Source organism: Patiria miniata, unplaced genomic scaffold, assembly GCF_015706575.1.
Source record: "Patiria miniata isolate m_02_andy unplaced genomic scaffold, ASM1570657v1 HiC_scaffold_3, whole genome shotgun sequence".
In the NCBI taxonomy this organism is placed as follows: domain Eukaryota; kingdom Metazoa; phylum Echinodermata; class Asteroidea; order Valvatida; family Asterinidae; genus Patiria; species Patiria miniata.
This window is the reverse complement of record NW_024037069.1, coordinates 8046702-8067192: the sequence shown is the minus strand read 5'-3', so window position 1 is coordinate 8067192 and position 20491 is coordinate 8046702. Positions and strand designations below refer to the sequence as shown.

Genomic DNA, 20491 nt, shown 5'->3' with positions numbered 1-20491 from the left:
CTTTGACGCCATGCCTTACATTTAGGCCTAATCACATTTTGAGAACAGGATCAAAACAAGTATCATAATATCATTTGATAGCTTGGAACTTAAAGATTGTGAAAGTTATTAAGAAGTGATTTTAGATCAGACTAATTAACTTAAGAGCCGCGCGAAAGAGGCGGAGGGGGCGTGGCCGTCACCTCCTCTTTTTCCTTTTTGCTCATACCGTTGCAACACAACGGTAGAGGAGGAAATAAACCAGCTTGTATTGGTACCTTGGCACTTGTGGAACATGAAAATAGGATTTTAGGTCAGAATAATGAACTGAAGAGCGGCGCGCGAAGAGTACGGAGGGGCGGGAGCGCAACACCCTCCATTTACATTTTTCCTTATATCGTCGCAATGCACTTTTGAATCCTGCCAAGTTTCTCTGACAGTTGTTCGGATGTCCTGCGGTTATTTTGACAAAATAGGTAGACTGAAATTTTAACTTTTCCCATGTATAATGTACATGAGAGTGCACATAAGATCGAGAGTGCCGACTTTAAATGACCATGGCAACAAATTATTTTGGTCGAATTGAAACTACATACATGTACTACAGATCTTTGGGTTTCCATAAAAATAGATTCAGATGTGCTGGGAGGAGCATATCAGACATTGGGATGGATCAGTTTACTTTGTATAAAAACTTATAACTATTTATCATTTATTTAAAAACGCCATTTTTTCGTGAACAAAGTCACAGTAGTGCAAATGAAGGATATTGCAACTGTTATTCTACAATCATGTAAACATTCAGACCCAAAGACCATGGCGTTACCTCTGACACCCATTTCGTTTTTTTTGGTTTTTTTTGCCAGCCGCAACAATGATACGACTGCATAGAAAGCTGTGGACCTGATTTGTTTTAGTGGAATATGTTCAAATTTCTAGCAGCAATGCACTCTTAATATCTTGTGCACCAGCTGTTGTGATGTTTGTCCGACGTGTCTCTTATTATGTTGCGCCTGCTTCAGCATTAAAACATAGGTAAATTGAGATCAGAATAATGATGCTCTGACAAAATCGTCTTTGGGGTCTGAATATATTTTTAAATTCATATCATGAAAAAAATTCATATAAAAACTTTAGAGTTGGGTCGTGGAAAAGTGGGGTTTGAATAACAAATCTTATCAACATCAATAAATAGGGCATACAGGGTTAAAGTTGGTGTATACGTAATTTTGGGGTCAGAGAAACTTGACAGGATTTAAAATTTGCTTTGCGACAATAAGAGGCAAACATGTGCACAGAGGGGGTTGTGGCCCCGCCCCCTCTGCGCTTTTCGCGCCGCTATTAAAAGATGATGAGTACGATCTAAAATCACTCTTAAGTATTTCCACAATCTTTAAGTTCCAAGCTACTGATACTTGTTTTGTTCTTGTTTCCAAAATTTTGATTAAATGTAAAATTAGTCCCATTTTGCATGGCGCCAAAGAGCCTTATAGTCTGATCTAGCGAAACTTAAGACTGGCCATTCTGTTATCAGGGCACCGGTGATCAGGGTAGATGATACTATGCTTTATAACAATCTGGGGATTTAAACCCCATCAAGCTATCAGTGCATACTGATCACGTGCTCTCTGCATGTGAGTATTGATTCGTAATAACGAATAAAAATAATATAATTCGTAATAAAGAAGTAAATAATCCGTAATAACGAATTACTAATCCGTAATAACGAATTACTAATCCGTAATGACGAGTTACTTATATATACTTCCAGTGGCGCTAATGGGCTTCCGTAGTAGAATACACCTGTAAAGCCCAAAAAAAGTCTCCGGTTTCTGGTATGGAGCTTGCCCAAAAAGTGGTGCGGCGACGCGGCTTTTTTTTTTTTACCTGATTTTTTTTGCTTCAAATGTCGGCTGACGACTGCAAATGGTGCCCGACTAAACTTAGTGCAAATATATGGGATTCCAGGAGGCCACATAAAGCTTATTCTCGACGATAACCCAATCTAAAAACACGTTAAAATTGTGCAGCAGCAGGATTCCAGTCAAACCAGTGAGTTTGGCGGTTTTGAGACATCATCTTTCATTGAAAAAAAACTTTTTCATTTTGCCGACGCGCATGGCTACGGCGACGCGCGCGCATACCAGAAACTTTCTCTCTTTTTTGGCCTAAGAGAAAACATGTTAATAATACAGACCTGTTTTGGGGAGCACCGACTTGAGGCGCGGAAACCTGTCCCCTAATAAGCAGAAGATTAAAGAACGGGCCAATGGTATAGTCGAAATGTGTTTTCATTGTTGGTGTTCAATGGGGTTAGGATGTGCTGGGGTGGAATCGAGAATTGAGCTGCTCCTTTCCCACTGAAGTATCCTGTTGTATAGCACGGCGTCCCACCATTACCACCTTTAGCCTCTCCTAACCAAATCCTACTGTCTGGCTTCTCGCGCAAACTCCCGTGTCTGCAGAATTGCAGAGGGTACTTCCCGAACTGTAAGGTTTTTACAAACCTTACAGAAAGACAAATTAAACTCGCTGTAGCAGAAAATTCACAATTTGTTCAAACCTCCAAACTCTCCTGTCACGAAAATTTCGGCCTCAATATTTCACAAGTATTATCTTGATATGGATAGGTACCTCTAGGATGGGTTGAAATCCCTCAAATGTCAAACACAAATGTGAAATTTACCAGAATTTCGTTCACCAGGATCACAGGAATTTCACACTCGGCTTTAATTCTCTCATCATTTGCCGTCGACTGAAGGCTCTTTAATTCTCTTGACCACTTACAGCTGCGTGGCTTTAATATCATCACGCGAGGCACATAATATTTACAAATTATAGAATCTGGCTGTGCCACTAAGTTTCCACAGAAACTTTGCATTAACTTTTCACTCGTTTTTATTTAGTTATTAGACCACATTTCAAACTCATACTGACCTTTTGTGAGTCAAATCAGTGCAAGGAAATTAACGGAGAATTGGTTGAACTTTCACGTGGGTCGTGTGTACGACGTGTGTACAATTGGGTCTACATGCAGCCGTCGCAGCTAGCTGGCCGCTTGCAGCTGGTTTTCTGTACTGTGTAGCAACTTTGTACAGTAAACACAGTGCATTATACGCGTTGTATTCGTCGCTAAGGGCCTCTTGAACTTGAAACCAAAACACAAGTCCACACTGGAAAACATATCGTACAAATTGATCTCCATAGGCGTCATGCATGCCTCATGGCTAGCTCATACTACATTCAATATCAATATATGAATGCATGTGCTGGCCGTAAGGCAGGGCGCCTAGCTAGGGCGATTAATTTGAGTGATTTATTTGCAATATCGCATATTTATTAACGATGGGTCACAATGCAAGTTTAGGTCTTAACGCAAAACATTTGTTGCCAACTTGCCATAAGACCTTTGATTACATTCACACAAACATGGCAGTGGGGATTATAAGGATTGTACAATGCAAAGACTATTTCACAACGCGATAAAGCCCGATTTTAAAATAATATTATCTATATAATATTCGCAGATGACAGCCGCGTGATTGTGTTACAGGTAAAACGAACTGTGACATTGATCATCTCAAATTTCACGTGAAGGTATTTTAGCAATACGTCAGTTTCCTATGTATTTTACAAAAGACACGGTTATATTACAAAATTCTGTTAAAACACGGAATTTGGCGAATAATGTTAATTTTGAGATTAAAAGTGATGAAAAAAGCAATTACAGAGTAGATCTGTTCGAAAATCTATAAAAATGACTAAATTGATAAAACATCACATTTTCTGTAAATTTAACGTCAACCCACATATTAAGAATTCTGTTTTACTGCGTATTACTAAAGGAGTGTTACAAATTGGCTTGAAATATACACAATTTTATTAAAATACAGTGCAGTTCTATTAAAAATTCTTTGTAAAATTACAGACATTTTGGTTTTTTTTATTACAGTGTATGCGTACGCCACAATCAAAATACATGTATTCATAACGTCCCGGTATTGCCGGGGCTCTGAACAAAATATGACTCAGACTTGTTCTCAAGTCTAGTCTAAGCGAATAAGCGGGAAAATTGAGCGGGAAGTTGCCCCGCGTAAATCTCGATCGAGTAGAGGATCGTTCACTGAGCCTGACTCCGGGAAACTCCAGCCTCCAGATTCAAGTTAGTGGCGTAACTACGGGGGGCAGGTGCCCCCCACCCCCCGGATGTCCGTGCCCTCATGAGCCCCCCCCCCCCCCCCCCCCCATTTGAAATCTGAAAATGAACACAAAATTTTACACCGTGCTGTCGAAGTGAGCGCTTGCCGGGTGTTCATGTCTAAAGGCAAACAATGTAGCTGTATTCATACGTGCTCGCCAATGTAAATTCACTTTTGTCCTGTTGGGCAACTACGTCCGCATTATGGTTGTAAAATGTCGAGTGCATCAAAACTGTGAATTTAGTCCAAGAATGTCAAGAACACATCGAGCTTTGGAACAGTGAAACATGTTCCTCCATGATACTACTGAGCGGGTTTTCGTGAAATTTCTTCCCCGTAAGTATGTTCTTTCCAGTTTATAATCTGAATTTTGTAGCTGTTTATAATGGTAATCCTTACTTTTAGAACACCTCTATTTGTTACGAGTTCTGTTCAAAACTGACTTTTGCAGATGACTGTCCAGTACCAAAGTGACTTTTTCTTCATATAAACTCATGTTAGTTGTAATTTTGAAAGCACTTTCAAAGAAAATGTGACTTTTTTTCGCAGTCAGACGTGCATGTTGTAGTTCTCACACGTGTGAAAGCCCTACATAATGAAAGCCCGATGCTGATTGGCTGCTAAAAAAAATTAAATAAGATGTTTATTTTTTATCAGCCAATCAGCATCGAGCTTTCATCGCATCGAGCTTTCACGTTTGCCATCTTGGTTTTTGAGTCTGTTTTCTGGTTGTCATCGTCGTCTTTTACCCCTGAATTTTCCTCATAAATCAAAGCCCTGCCCTCTTTCCACAAAATTAAACCTGCTGATATTCAAGAAGGTGTCATTGCCAATTGTTCAGATGTGCCAAGAAATATCATAATGTCAGTTTTGAGTGTCATTTAGTCAACTGTATTGGTGAGTCTTTCCCTTTCTATATAGGAACGGGGTCCTAACAGTAAGGATTACCTTTATAATTTCATTTATGCATTCATTCTTGGAGTGGCTATATTTTAGGTATACTGGCTCTTCTCCAAGTCCATATTGAGAACAAATTCAGTCCACTGTTTCAGTCATACAAAACTAATATATAACGTTTAGTTAGACTCTAGCCAGCGCATATGCTCATCGGGAATTCGACATAATTATAACGCTGGAGTACCAACTATGATGTATCCGTAGGTTCAAAATGGCCATGGCGAGTCCCCAACTCCTAAAAAAAAAACAGGACTTTTCCGAAAAGCACAACAACAACAAAATCAAATTTTGGTGATTTGTTTTGGTAATATTTGCCAACAAAGGGAGCTGAACTCCCTATGTTTTTTTGTTTCCAAAAGTAAAACAGCTATAGCATTTACGTCCAGGGGGTGGATCCTGCAAGGGTGGGAGGGGCGGGGGCAACAGAGGTCATGCCCCCCGCCCATTTTCTTTTTAGTGACGTGTCAGTTAGGCCTTTATCATGTCAGTCAAACAAAAAAAAGCAAGACGCAGTTCATTCACTTTCAGAGCCCCCTTGAAAAAAAAATGTGTTCCTGGGTTTCCCCCTAGATATTTCACCCCATTTACGCCCCTGAGTTAGTGTTGTCCAGATTACAGGTAAATCACTAGTTAGTTCACTGATTTAATTGTGTGTTTCTTATATTCTGAAGTCATTACAGCCATCACGAAATAACAATTTTGTGTCATTGACTCTTGATTTGTACGTGCTTTCATTACTAAAATTGAACCCTTATAACTATTCAGTAACGTAGCTCTATTCTGTGCCCAAGTAAAATCTTTGCTAACTTGGGCAAGGGCCATGCAAATGTTACCCCAAAAACTTGGAAAATGATATGGTGTTACCCGGAAAAACGGCACACTAGGGGGAAACACATCCATCCAACTACCAACCAAGAGTACACATTCATATCTCTACTTAAAACCAGATTTCAGAATATGACCACAGAATTAGAACTATAAAACAAAAATAATCAAACCTAATAATTAAATATAGGCAATAATTTCATCAAAACTCAGCCATTCCGACTACCAAGAAAACAAGTCAATAATTCAACCTTGTGGGCTTTTGTGGCAACACAATTTTCCTCAAAAATACCCAAATTGCAACGATCATGATCCATCGTAAATTCAATCAAAATCGTTCAAATCACAGCAAGACTGCTCATATACTTACTAAAAACATGTCAGACCACTGAACAATACTAAAACAAAACAAACTTCTCAAAACTTAATAATACACTGAAACTAAACTGAATATATGGCTACATGTATAACATAAAATAAAAGAATTCCATGACAAAACTCACATAATGCCTCGACAAGCAGACAAATCCAAGCAGGAAAACACTCTCCAGGTCGGGAGGAACATTTAACGTATAGTGAATGTGAACTTGTCTCTGCTCAGTGGTCAAGCTGCTGGCTGTATGAGGCTTAAAGGGAATATACAACATTTGCAAACATCGAAAAACAAAACTACCATTTTTTTAACGAAATACCTTACTAGGATGTTGGTAAATGACAGTCTAAGCATCCTGTAAAATCATGGCACCTGGTGTGAAGTCATTTTCAAGAAAAGTGATATTTTTGTATAACTTTCCGACCACCGTTGGAAAACCCTAACTATTTTTTAACTACTGCTCCAAATTTACCAATTTTTTTTCAGTCCAAATTTCGTTTACTATATTGGTTACATTTTCTTGAACGGGTGAAGGCCAGTTAGACTGATTCCATTACCTTACAATTTTCCGGCGTCTATAAATAGATCCATTTCATCTTTAGTGGATTCAGGGAACCAGACTACTTGAACATTTTCTGTTTTCTTGTTTTTTTTTCAGTATTTTCGAACACAAAACTTCAAACATGTCAGTGTAACAATATTTTGATCTGTTATACTAACCCCTCAAAATAGTTCATTTCTGAAAATTACAGCAAAAGCCAATGATGTACATTCCCTTTAATTGTGGCAGATTGTATATGGGGAACGTGTTAATGGGCTGAAATAAACAAACAGGGGGACACACTAGGCACCACCAAGAAAGGGAGGGGGGCATCTAAACTGGAACTAAAATCATAGTTATTTCTTTTTCCCTAGGGGAGCTACTAAGTAAGTACATCAGAGCTTTAAAACAATGAAACTAAACTCTGCACCCTGAACGCGACCAGTAGGAAGGTCATGTTCAAAGTTGACAGAACATTAAATCTGAATTGTCCTTACCCTCTGAGTTTAAGCTGTCATGCACATAACTATTAATCGTAAATCTTAACCTTGCCCTGGCCTGACCTGAACTTTGGAATTTTCCTTGAAGTTGACTGAAAAAGTTACAAAACTGTAAAACGACAAAATAGTCAATGGTTTGTTTACTGTTTTTGCTTTTGAGGAAATCCAAAACGGTAAAACGAAATAACGGTTTGTACCGGGATTTTTAATACCCAAGCATATCATATCAATTCCTTCGCACAGTAGAAACGCTACTTTGAACACTCCTGTGCACTGCAGTGCACTAGCTTTGATCATTGTGTACACACAACTTCCGAAGACCAGTGCAGTCTGAACGTGCTGTACTACTTTGGTAAATAGGGGTAGCTTAGTCCAGCAAGTATGCAGCTGTGTGGGGCCAAACATTATTATTTTGAAGTTCATGCTTGTTTTATCAATCCACCCACACTTATTATTTCAAGACTTCTATTTTTGAAATCAAGCCTGAGTTAGTAGTGAAAATACTGCTTATGTAACAGTGTTATAATAGCAGCAAAAAGACTTGTATTGACACGTTTTTCAAACAGCAACATTTCACCCTACTTAAAATGGAACGTCCCCTGCAGTTAATGATAAGGTGTGTTGTGTATGTGTTCGAACGTAGCAGATTAACCCAGTGTGTCATTGTGTACTGGTTTCCCACGGCTCATAGGCCAGGGTGCGCTGAACTAATTCAAGCCCCATTGATAACAGTGTAAAATCAACAAAGTTCATGGCCAAATAACATGCAAGTCGACATCACTGTTTTTTCTCATCTTTTCATTTCTTTTCAATTTTGGGTAGACTATAGCCAATTATATTTTTAAAGTATTCACACCAAAAGAAAATCATCTCCCAAAAAGTGGTAGTTCCCAAGGCTGCATGTAGCCAGTTTGCAAGTGACATCCTTCCACTTTTTCAGGCAAATAGGAATCATCTTTTAACCCGTATTTTTATCAAGCCTGCCCTCAGATGGAAGCCCCAAAACCAGGGAGTTTACACTATATTTACACAATTCCACCGATTTTAAAGCCAAATAGTCTCCGTTTTCAAAAGAAGTTGTGGGGGGAACTTTATATGCTAATGACCTCGCGTAGAAATTCTCACTTGAATTAGTGCACTGCACCCTATAAAGATATCGAATTTTAATTACCTGACACAAAATGCATACTAAAAAATTTCAAGAATGAATCAAAGACGTCAATTTATTGGAGGAAAAAAATGGAAACAAATTGATACCCTGGCCGTTTATGGGGTTAAATGTTCAAGGCCTGCAGTCTATAGCATTTTGTACAGTTTTAAACCAGCACACATAGGCCTACAGAATCTGCAATGTCTTTCATTTAAAAAAGTTCTGTTTTTGCAAAATATACGTGGGTATGGGTGTATCGGTTGTTGGGTGAGCGCATGAGAGAATTTTTATTTTGTTTGCTTGTTTTCTGTGATTTTGTTTATTATTTGGATAATTACTTCCTTTTTGGGGGTGGGCGTGGTTGTCTTGAAAAGAAAATATCTCTAAGGGTGGGGAGGAAATGTTTCAGAGTCATTGATGGTTTTGATTAGCAGACTCGTGTCTTCAATGGTTCCCCCCCCCCCCCCCCCCCCCCGCATGAGAGTTTTTAAGTGAGAATCCATTTAAATCCCCAAATCCCACAAATTATTGTCTGGTCCTTCATCTTGTCATTTCTTTTCAATTTTGGGTAAACTAGCCAATTGCATTTTTAAAGATTCGCACCAAAAAAAAAAATCACCTCCCAAAAAGTGGTAGTTCCCAAGGCTGCATGTAGCCATTTTACAAGTGGCATCCTTTCACTTTTCAAATAAAACCCATCTTTCAACCGCACTTTTATCAAGCCTGCCTTCAGATGGAAGCCCCAAAACCAGGGAGTTGATCCTTGGCTACATTTACACAATTCCACCTTTTTGAAAGCCAAACGGTCTCCGTTTTCAAAACAAGTTGATCGGGCACTTTTTTATGCTAAGGCCAAAAAGAAAAGTCTCCGGTTTCTGGTATGCGCGCGCGTCGCCGTAGCCATGCGCGTCGGCAAAATGAAAACGTTTTTTTCCCAATGAAAGATGATGTCTCAAAACCGCCAAATTCACTGGTTTGACTGGAATCCTGCTGCTGCACAATTTTAACGTGTTTTTAGATGGGGTTATGATCGAGAATAAGCTTTATGTGGCTTCTCTGGACTCCCATGTATTTGCACTAAGTCTAGTCGGGCACCATTTGCAGTCATCAGCCGACATTTGAGGCAAAAAAACTTATTTTGTTTGGCCTAATGACCTCGCGTAGAAATTCTCACTTGAATTAGTGCACTGCACCCCGAAGAGCTTCCTTTATTGGATGGAAATTCTTTGTCTCGTTTTGGACGGTGATGTGTATTAAGAAAGTCAAAGGAGGGCGCTAGCGTAAATTATGGCGATTTGAAGATGGTCAGTACTACAAACTAAGCGGAAAAAAACGACAATTTTACACACAAACTTTAACAAAATCAGAAGAGAGTCGTGAAGTTTATCAAAATGACGAAATGTAATCGACTTTTTTTTAAATAAAATTCACATTAATCGAAAGCATATTATATATTCTTCATAATACTCGATTAAGAACGAAACTTTTACCGCGTTTGTTAGTAGACCTAATGACATAAAAACTGAAACTACCCAGCAGATTCCATAGATCGTTCCAATGGGGATGTTTCGAGCGGTTGTGTGGTGTGTTGAAAAGGAGCGCGCAAACATATGATATGCACTCATCACCAAAAATAAGGACATTCAATGGCTCTTTTGGGGAAATGTGTCTCTTAATTTGCCACTCTTCAGCCACTTCAAAGTCTCGGGCGCGCAATGAATTGTTGGATAGAAATTGGATACAGTGTGATTAGATAAAAATCGTGAAATTCTGCCAGAGGCATTTCAAAATTCTGCTAGATTTAACACAAATGTGCTAAATCGACCAGATTTACACGAAACACATTATAAACACTATTCTCACATGCATTATCTTATAAAATTTGCTTTTAAAAAATCACAAAATGTCCTTTAAAAAAATTGAATAAAATAACAATTTAATAAAAAAACAAACGCGTATCTAGCCTGGCTTCCAATGTCTATAGTGTTTTACTGTGTAGTCGTACACGTCAGGGAACCTCAACGCTATCCAAGTGTTGGTTTGAAGTGATTGAAACTATTTCAAAACAAATCTGCTATATTTTTATTTCTGCCAGGACCACCAATTTTGCAGAATTCCGCTAAAATATTCATTTTTGCCATAATCGCTTTATTTGCCAAAAATCTACTAAAAGAGTACCCGTGATTGGCTATAATAAACAAACCACGTGCGGATGTGCCGTTCGTGTTGTGTATAGCATACCGCAAGGGCAAACCGATGAATTTTTTTTTTTTTACCCGATTGAAAAGATTTTGTTGTTGAAAAGTTAATCTCTCCAAATATGTATAGATATTTGCGATGTATTTTTTTTAAGCTGTGAATGAGCGCGCTTTCAGGGTTTTTTTTTTTGGGGGGGGGGGGGATTCCCTGGTATGTAAGGGTTCGCTGAATGTCTTCCCGCCTTCCGTCACGGCGAAGCAACTCCTTGAATATATTTTTTCAACATTATTTACATATGATTTCACTGTTATTTATCTTAACTTTCTCTTTGAAATTCTGAAATGAAATATATAAAAGTAATGAAACAATAATGGCTATACTCCCATAAATACTGTACTGTAATTGGATTTTGTTTCTGTTTTTTTTTTTTTGGGGGGGGGGGAGTTGAACTGAAAAAAACACACGATTGTGCGATCCGCTGTGCCAAGCCAGGCGTTCGTTCTTCACCAACTGATTTGCATACTGTAGATGCGTGAGGTCGCTGTTTGCACTTCGTAAATTGCATTGCGCGTTGAGTGACCATGAGGATACACATAATCGACGAACGCCTTGACCAAAGCTACTACTAACGTGCACACTCAGAACCCTCCACCCCATGCATTTTTTTACAATCCTGAATTGGTATATAATTTTGTCCCCCCCCCCCCCTAAAAAAAGTGTTAACAGTGAATATTTAGGGATGCACTCTCTCGGTTGTTTTTGTTTGTTTCCTTGTCCGGGTCTAGTGCTGTAAGAAAATGCATCGATGTAGCTCAATCAGAGGGGGTTCCAATAAGTGACCTGCCGAGAGAGAGTGCATTCCAAAATTTTCACTGTATATCATCCATCTTTTTTGGCTTTCGAGGATGTGCAAAGGATTACAGAAAAAAATACAGCCGCTGAGGATTATGGCGGGGGAGGGGGAGGGAAGGGGAGGGCGTGCACAAAGACCCCCCGTAGCACGGACTACTTGTATACCTTTCACAGATCGTAATGTAATGTGTGATGCATTATTTGAAACATTCCTCATTTATCTTTCTAATGATAACCGTCTACAACTTAAAAAAAAATAAAAAATTATAAAGCCCTAGGCTGTGTAAATGCTGCGCCATGGGCGAAGCAAGGTAATTTTTATTGGGGGAGGGGGTAAACATTTTTTTGAAAAGGGCACTTGCACGTCCATGCTGGAATATTGAGGCGCAGGTATTTTCTTTTTGGAAAGGGGGGGGGGGGGGCTGGTACCATTTTTTGTAGTAGCTTTCAACAAGAACACAATCTGCAAATTATCGTTGCCTTATTTGAAGTATTATTTTTCCCCTTTCTGCAGCAGTGATGCTTTCCAACACTGATGATCCAAGCACACAAAGCAAACCTGTGGATGGTTCTAGGTAAATGGCATCCATTGCTCACTTCAGTCAGCTAGCCATACGAATGTGCGCATTCTCAAGTTATGTTTTGCACTCGAAATTTGAATCGCATTTTTTAAACAAATAGGGTAATTCCGTTTGTATCAGTGGTTTGTACAGGGTGAGTAAAAAAAGCGGAACCCAAACCCCCAAAATTATATTTCGTATTTAAAAAAATAAATAGCACCAAAAATAATAATGACTTTCAAGCTAATTCCATAACTAGCTACTTTTAGATGAAAAAAAAATACTGAAATTGCTCATTCCGTGCAAAGAATATCACCATTTCAACGCAATGACCCTAAAACCTGTTTCATCCCCCCCCCCAAAAAAAACCTTATGTATTCTGACTTTTAGAAATAACAAAGAAAATGGCACAGAATAAATGCTTTTTTTAACAACTGTCAACAACGGTAGTACACAATACCTTTATTAACAACCATGGTAAGGTTGAGGTTTAATCGCTGGTGATGTTTGAAGACAATAGTGACGACGATTCTTGAAATCGCATTTTTGGACGAAAGAGGTTTTAGGGTCAGTGTGTTTAAATGGTAATATTCTTTGAACAGATTAAGCAATTTCAGAATTTCATCTAGAAGTAGCTTATAAAATGGGCTTTCCAGTCATTATTATTTTTGGTGCTATAAATATTTTTAAATATGAAATATAATTTTGGGGTTTGGGTTCCGCTATTTTGACTCACCCTGTATGTCAGGTCCTTTTTTTCAACGGTATGAACATTGTTGTGGAGAGAACGTATCGTCAGGAGTTGCTTTGACCCAGAGCAGCGAAATGGATGCAATAGATGTTTCGGTTTTAGGTATATCTCAGAGGGTGTTCTAGTAGTGTTGTTACAATAAACACACAAACGAATTACTCATGCCAATGCAAGCGATACAAAACCGTTGCCCTCTTACTCAGGGTGACCGTAAGGTCACGTCCAAATTCTGCTAAATGCAATTCAACAATCTGTCAGATTCATCTAAAATCTGCCAAATTCCCCAGAATTACTCGAAATGCACTAGAAACACTTATAATCACATGTAGATGTTTGTAGTTTTGCCTTAATTAAGGTTCAAATTACTTTACAAACAATCTATACCAACGTAAAGATGTTATGAAATTGCTTAAATTTCAGGCTAAACGCGGTTGCCTCACGACAAAGTCCGGTTAATTCCCAGTAAACCTCAGCGCCTAGACCAGCCAACCTGTCCCTTTATGCAAGGAATTGTTTAAAAGGATTGAAGCATTTTTGAACAAATGTATCATTTGTCTTCAAATTTGCTGTTTTCTGTCAAATATCCATGTTTGAAGAATTATGCCAGAAATCTGCCAAAAAAAGTCCATTCTGTCAAATTTTCTGTCAAACTCGTTTTTTAACTAAAAAACTGTCAAAGTTAGCCGAAAATCGGCTAAAACGGTCACCCTGCTCTTACTCCACCTTAAGCTCTATGCATGAGGTCTACAACCGAGACAGTGGTGTTGGTTTGCAATGCTATAAAAAGTTTATTTTAACAGGGGAGGGGGAGGGAGAGGAAGAGGACTCGATCCTGCCCCAGGCCCCTCCCCGGCCTTAGTCAAGCAACTGGACAGAGATAGAATAGGACTCAGCCCCCCTTAAAAAAACCTCTCTGCTAGCCGCAAATTGATCTCGTACAAAAGTTTTGTTAGTTTTCATTTTATATTAGAATAATTTTAAAGCACAAGGATCAAACGTTTCCTTAAAGCTCATGTGCACAAATAGTATTTGAAACCCGTCAAGGAGTTCATTTGTATTTGTCTGAACCTTAAAACTATAGTGCAGTTGCTCTATCGCTTAAGTGCAAAACTAAACTAGAACTAGATTGAAAATGTGTTACAAACATGCAACAATCTGGGAGTGCCGCCATACAATTAAACTTCCTTTTTCTAACCTTTTCAGTCAAATGGGGGTCTTATGGGATGAAATAACGTGTTCCAAAACTGCATGCCCTGTACGAGTTGTGCTGGATAACAACAATATTTAAATGTACATGTAATATATTACAACATGTACTCATTTGCTTTAAACATATTGTTCCGTTAATTTTCCACCATCATGATTCTCTAGAATTTGATGACTAATTGTTTTGTAATATGATCCATTGGTACTCTTTCCAGGTGGTAGTAGCCTTGCTCAAGGCGTTTGTGTTAATCCATCCGTACGGTATTCGGCGGCAAATCCTCGATATGCAGTGCGTGTAAAAAATACAGTGCGAACAGCGACACCATGCGGCCACTATTATATGCAAATCATTTGGATCTGATCGAACGCCTTGGCCCAATCGTCGGCGAAAGCTTATGTTTTCCTTTATTTTGCGCTATATTTCTAGTGCACGATCTCATAATTATGCAAATACAAATTTGTGTGGGCGGGCCTAATATGTGGAGTGTCCAATCACAACCTTGGTAAATCCCGACGTCCATCAAATTATTACAAGTGCAGCTATTCGTCTTTTGCGGATGTGTCAGAAACACTTTGTTGTGCATTATGCATGTACAGTACATGTCCACGTTATCTCTATATGACCTTTCACCGCGCGCTAACTATTTGCAGGTTTCCACGCAACGCTCGACCAATCAGAAAACGACTTTTAAGGTCAGCTTAAGTAATTAGCATAATGAGCACCACCCCCAAAACCTTACATGGACGATTGGACTAAAGCGTTAGTCTAGATCCAAATGATTTGCATAAAATAGTGGCTGCACGAGGTCGCTGTTCGCGCTGTATTTTTACATGCACTCGACTCCACTCGATCAGTCAGGAGGATATGCGAGGATATGCCGCCGAATACCGTACGGACGAATAATAACAAACGCCTTGACCAAGGCTACGGTAGTAGTCGTTTCTGTGATGGTTATTCGCATCCAAGCAAGAAGTAAAGAGGATGGAACCATCTTCCTGGAGCGAGGCAACCCTGGCATCCTGTCCTGCCCTCTCGTCGCATCCGGACAAATCCCGCTGGATCAGATCGAAGTCATGTACTGGTACTTCCCCAGACTACGAGATGAAGACATCTTGATCTCCTACTTCCTAGGGAACGTCGCTCCACAAAACGGCATCCCAGAGGGCGTGTATGACATCAACGGAAACTTCTCTCTGGTTGTTGAGAATGTGACCGACTCAGATGAAGGGACCTACTATTGTAGGGTCAAACCGCGGTTAAGAATGCTAGTTGATGGGCACGTGACTATGCGCGTCAAAGGTGAGTTGGTTGGTGATTAGTAAATAATTGTATTTCATGCGTTGGAGAAAAGCAATGCTTTTTCCAACACAGTTTTCTTTCAATTTATTTCAATTCAAATAATAGTGATCGATTTTTCCATATTGATCTGACGGCTCTTGTAACCCGTTGATGTTTATTGTCCCCTTTTCTGTAAGTGTTTGCACACAAAAAAACATCAAAAAAGTAAAGATTAATAAAAAATAAAAAAAAACCAGGAAGTCTGAAAACTTTTATCTGAATTGTAGTCATTTTTTTTTTTTTAAGAACTAGCAGTTTTCTGATGCCACTGAATACCATTGAACGTTTTTCATGTGACTGCTTTTTATGACAGCGGTATAGTTGTTGGTTGAAAATAGTTTTGCTTTGAAGCCTCGTATCCTAATTTTTTGAAAAATGTTTTCGTTGATTTATTGTGAAGTATCTCCCAAAGAGCCGTTTCCCGACGTGACCCAATGCACTCAACGCATCTCCGAGACTGCGTGCAAGGCAGAGTTACCGAACGACATAAAAAAACGAAGGTTGACCTGCATCGTACGGGATGCCAAGCCTGCCGTGGCTCTCCGATGGCTGCTTGAGTATAGTGACGGCGACACACAACTCATCAGCGATAGGTTCACCGTAAAACCGAGTAAATACAGGGTTACTGAATCTCAGGTGCCGCACTCCCCCATAAGATGGGAATTAACATAAGCCGGCTATGAATTCTGGCAGCATGTCTTTGAATTGAAACACCTTTGCACTGGGTAATTTCTTATTTTGTCCCAGGCTTAACGATCTCTTTTCATTTAACTTACTTTTCATGGAACTGATTAAGGGAAGAAGGATTCTCATAATCTTATTTCAACAGGTAAATCCAACCAAAACGACCATACAACACTTTGGCTTGTCACATGCTCTCACAAGAAAGTATTTTCTGTAGCCTACGTAATTCATATCCATCATGCTTAGCAAATGCATGTACTTGGCTTAATTCTGATTTCAGCAAGAGAAAAAATAACAGCTTTGGTCTTTGCGGTGTGTTTTAGGCGCGTATTCGGTGAACACCTTCACCACTTCAGCATCGATCCCAGTTGTTTCGAGTAAAGTGGACACGTTGTACAGCTGTCAAGCCTACGGGGAGGCTCTGAGCTCCAGGAATGGTAGCCACGTGACGGTGACAGCTTTCTATACCCTTCAAACAACACGTGAGCATGGATATTGATTGCTTTGTAGGGTAGCACTGGGTACCGGGTCATGCAGATATGACCCGAAATCACCTGCATAGCGATCACATTCGACGCCATTTTAAATAATTTTTGTTATAATTATTTAAATATGCTGTTCCTGGATATTATTATTATTATTATTATTAATCATTTCTGGTAATGAAACCAAGGATTCCTCAAAAGCGGCCTAGGCACTGTAGCTCGCAAGCCTGAAGAAACCTGTGGAGAGAAGACAATGGGAAGAAGTTACAGTTTTAGAGGTGGGAGGAAAAGCAAAGAAGAATATTCTGAGGAAAACCCACGGAATCAGGCAGGGACTGAAAACCCAATCCACATATTGGCCCAGGCGGGATTCGAACCCGGGTCACAGTGGTGGAAGGCGAGGAAAGTACCGCTTCGCCAACCTGACTCCCCTAATTGGCCTAGCCTTTATTTGAGATAAAAACAATGTTTTATTGATTCATACTTTGATGATAGTAATTTTGTTTGTCGGATTTTTCGTCCACTATTATTGTACACATTCGATGTCAACATTATTTAGTTTGACATGGTTACCTTTGCTTAATAAGTACAAGAGCAATGAACAAGCAATAATAGTACTATAATTGTGCTGTCAAAAGAGGTTGCACTACAACTATCATGGTTGCCTTTACATTATGCTAATTGACAGTAAGTTATTCCATTTGACGGTAAATCGCAAACTTACAAAGTCTGTCATCAAACGAATCGATTCATAATAATTTTTTTAACGAATTTCCAAAAATTATTTCCAGATTTTAAATCAATTCAACCTACCGCAGCTGTACCGGCGATGGCTGAGTTGGGCTTTAATTATACAGTAGAAGACACTCCGTATTGCTCTCAAAATGCTGTGATTGGGCTCACAGTTGCTTTGTGCCTGTCATTGGCTGTCGTCGTTGGTTTGGTTATTGCTGTCTGCAAGGTAAATTGGGGGCATGCGCCCAATCACAGAAGAACTTTTTTTTAAAATTTTGTGGACACTCGCAATTAATCAATTATGAAATACATTGTTTGTAGCCAATATCCATCTCCTTGCACAAATGTTGTCTTAATATGCACAGAAGTAGGATAAATTTACTAAACGTTTTTCTGAATTGCTATAAGTACAGCTTGGGTATCAAACCAGCATGGTTGAGTTTGCGCATTTAACAAGGTGTCGAGGCATGATACAGGAATGATGCTCCGGATCTTCTCTCTCTGTCTTGTTAATGATGGCCGCTGATTAGTTATAGTTACGTATAGTTAAACAAAAATCAAGACAGTATAAAAATAAAAAAGCAGACCAAGGAATTCAAAAACATTAAAAGAGCTAAGTTGTTTTGTACGTTATATTGTTTACGGAGACATATTACATTCTGTGGTATATTGTCATTGTCGTTTCAGATATCGATGAGGAAACCTGGACAAAAGAATGACATCGAGGTACGCAAACACTTTAGTATTCTAGTATTTCTAGACAGCCTAATACCCCAGCACGCTTCTGCGGCAATGATATAAATTATAAGTAACACTGTGCTCGTTGTGAAGTCAGTAATGGTTCCAAACACAAGGCGTCGGAAATTCATTCTGCATGAGGTATTTACGGTTTAGTTAAAACAACGAATCATTTAAACAACAATCTTTTTTCAGAAAGGAAGATTGTGCAAGATTAACAGTGCTTTTGTTGGAACTGACACGATAAGAAAGGTCCACACACCAAAAACGAGGCCTGTAAACACGTGTTTAAGAATACGGTAGTACATATGTTCATGGTGCAGGCATACGTTAGCAGTTTTGTTTGAGATAATCGACGTATTTTTTGCTTTCAAATTTAGAAGTTTAAACCTAAAGGGGATATAACAGTACACCAACTTATCTGAATTATAAAGGAGCTCGCTATGGTATAACCCAGGATCACTGAACGCAATTAATTACTTTTGCAATTCTCTCTTTTACTTAATAGTTGCAGAACGAGACGAGGGTCAGGGGAAATAAAGGTATGAGAAGTTGACAACAGGCAAAAAGCTTTTACGTATTCCTTTCGTAACCTGGAAAGAATGATTCCAGTTTTCACAGTGCTGCATGGTTTAAGGGGGATATACACAGATCGTGGGAGACAATCCAAGCCTTTCTGAAATAAAGAGTTAATGCAAGCTAAATAGTTAATGCAAGCTAAATTGACACATTTCAAATTTCCAAAACTCGGAATATTTCAGAACTTCCCACCATGAACTTAATGATGCGTTAATTTGAACAAATTACAAAACGCTTAAAAAGTAATCACGAACCTTTATATTTTGCAGGATCTAAGGGAGAACCCCAAGAGACGTGTTTGGACTCCGAAGTCACTATCCCACTCAAAGGAGAGAATGGACATGTGTGTAACTTAAAGAAACAAGCCAATCGTACGTAATCATATGGAAATGTCGATATAAAATTGACGGTATTTGGGAAATCCCTCTTTGTGAGATACTGATTTTCCTCACAGATTCCCAATTGTTCTAAAAACTTGTGAGATATTAGTTTTGATTCTAAGTAATTCTTTCGTATAATAGCCTGCAAAATACACTGCATTTTCAAACCAGATTTTGTGAAATTTGGATGAAATTTGGGCCCTAAAAGCGCTCTATTTTGCAAAGGAGGGTAAATGCCGTTTTTAAAAATGACGATGGGCTTCAGGACTTTTTTAAGGGGTGATCATCTTCGGATGGAAATTTCTTCTAAAAGTAATCAGATTACCCCCAAAAAAATTTTAAAAGAAAATGAAAGATGATGAAATAAGCTTTAATTTGATGTACGTCTTGAACACCTTGGAGAGTTGTGAGTATTTTTCCACAATTTCTGAACCGGTGGCACATATCACTGGGGACAATGGAAATGGTCTGCAACCCATAGTTTAAAAATGGCGTCGTCAATCATTCGTTGTAAAGAAAAAAAAAGAAAAAAAAAGAAAAAAAAATAAAAAGAAAAATTGCATACCTTCTTCCTCGCTTTTTTACATTCGCCATCTGGCTTGTATATTGCCATTGCCTTTTTTGGGGGGGGATGAATACCAAGAATTGCGTTTAATACAGGTTTCCCCGTCACGTGATGACACATTTTTGTAAACGGTTTTCTTCTGCACTGCATGTGTATCTTTTGCAATATGAATGGTTTAAAATTGTTGATACTGTTTAATGCGGGCCAAAAAACGTGCAAAAAAACTTAATGCTTGGGTTGCCCGGCGGTTGTCTGTCGGTATAATGTGACAGGGCACATATTATATCAGCAACATTTGTACTATATTGTTTTGTTGTACATTCCTTATTCATTTGTATTAGTTTTAATAATGTCTTTAAGACACGTTTTTATTCTTTAGTTTTCATGTGCAGTGGAAAGTGTATAATGTGCTCTTTATGTCGGTAGGCTAATCAGTTTGATATCTTAATGCAGATGTTATTTGGACGAAAAGGTTGATTGTTTCTATTGATTTCTATTGTGTAAAATTCCATTAAAAGGCCAAAAGGAACCTGTAGAGCCCTAGACTAAATAGCGTGCAAACCCTTAGACTTTTGCTATACATTATTTTTTTACATGTAGATAATTCAATAACAACATTAATCGTAATCTTTTTTTGGTAATTTCTATTGTAAATATCCAAAACTATAGTTGATAGTTTTGCAATTATATACATAAAACAAACTAACTGAAAGTAAAAAGGAATGGAATCAATTAATTTTAAGTAGAAGAATATAATTATGGAGTCTAAGTAAAGGTAATCGTATGGGATTACATACATGTAGTATTATGTAAAGGTACGCATTGTTGCAAATTTCTTGACCTCTATATAAGTTTTAATTCCTTCCAACAAAGTGACGGTTTCACTGAATCTTG

At 38.6% G+C, this 20491-nt stretch overlaps 1 protein-coding gene across 4 annotated transcripts; it reads left to right on the top strand.

Moving 5' to 3' along the window:
- The first annotated feature begins 4426 nt into the window (after positions 1-4426).
- Positions 4427-19353, top strand: LOC119736872. 4 transcript variants are annotated; one of them, XM_038210881.1, is made up of 9 exons: positions 4427-4514; positions 12090-12150; positions 15030-15392; positions 15832-16041; positions 16439-16597; positions 17392-17561; positions 18023-18061; positions 18582-18615; positions 18922-19353. In XM_038210881.1, exons 2-9 carry the CDS (start codon positions 12111-12113, stop codon positions 19029-19031), a joined length of 1125 nt encoding a protein of 374 aa, XP_038066809.1. In that variant the 5' UTR covers positions 4427-4514; positions 12090-12110; the 3' UTR covers positions 19032-19353. The 4 variants fall into 4 exon arrangements, with proteins under 4 accessions (XP_038066809.1, XP_038066812.1, XP_038066811.1 ...); XM_038210883.1 differs by having other exon boundaries at positions 4433-4514; positions 12093-12150; XM_038210882.1 differs by having other exon boundaries at positions 4433-4518.
- Positions 19354-20491: the final 1138 nt, after the last annotated feature.

What these genes read in the sequence shown, in the direction of transcription:
- LOC119736872 (XM_038210881.1), top strand. Translation starts at nt 12,111, where the DNA reads ATGATCCAAGCACACAAAGCAAACCTGTGGATGGTTCTAG. An exon ending in TAGGTTCACCGTAAAACCGA is followed by an intron (nt 16,042 to 16,438) that starts GTAAATACAGGG and finishes GGTGTGTTTTAG; the next exon opens with GCGCGTATTCGGTGAACACC. An exon ending in GAGGGTCAGGGGAAATAAAG is followed by an intron (nt 18,616 to 18,921) that starts GTATGAGAAGTT and finishes TATATTTTGCAG; the next exon opens with GATCTAAGGGAGAACCCCAA.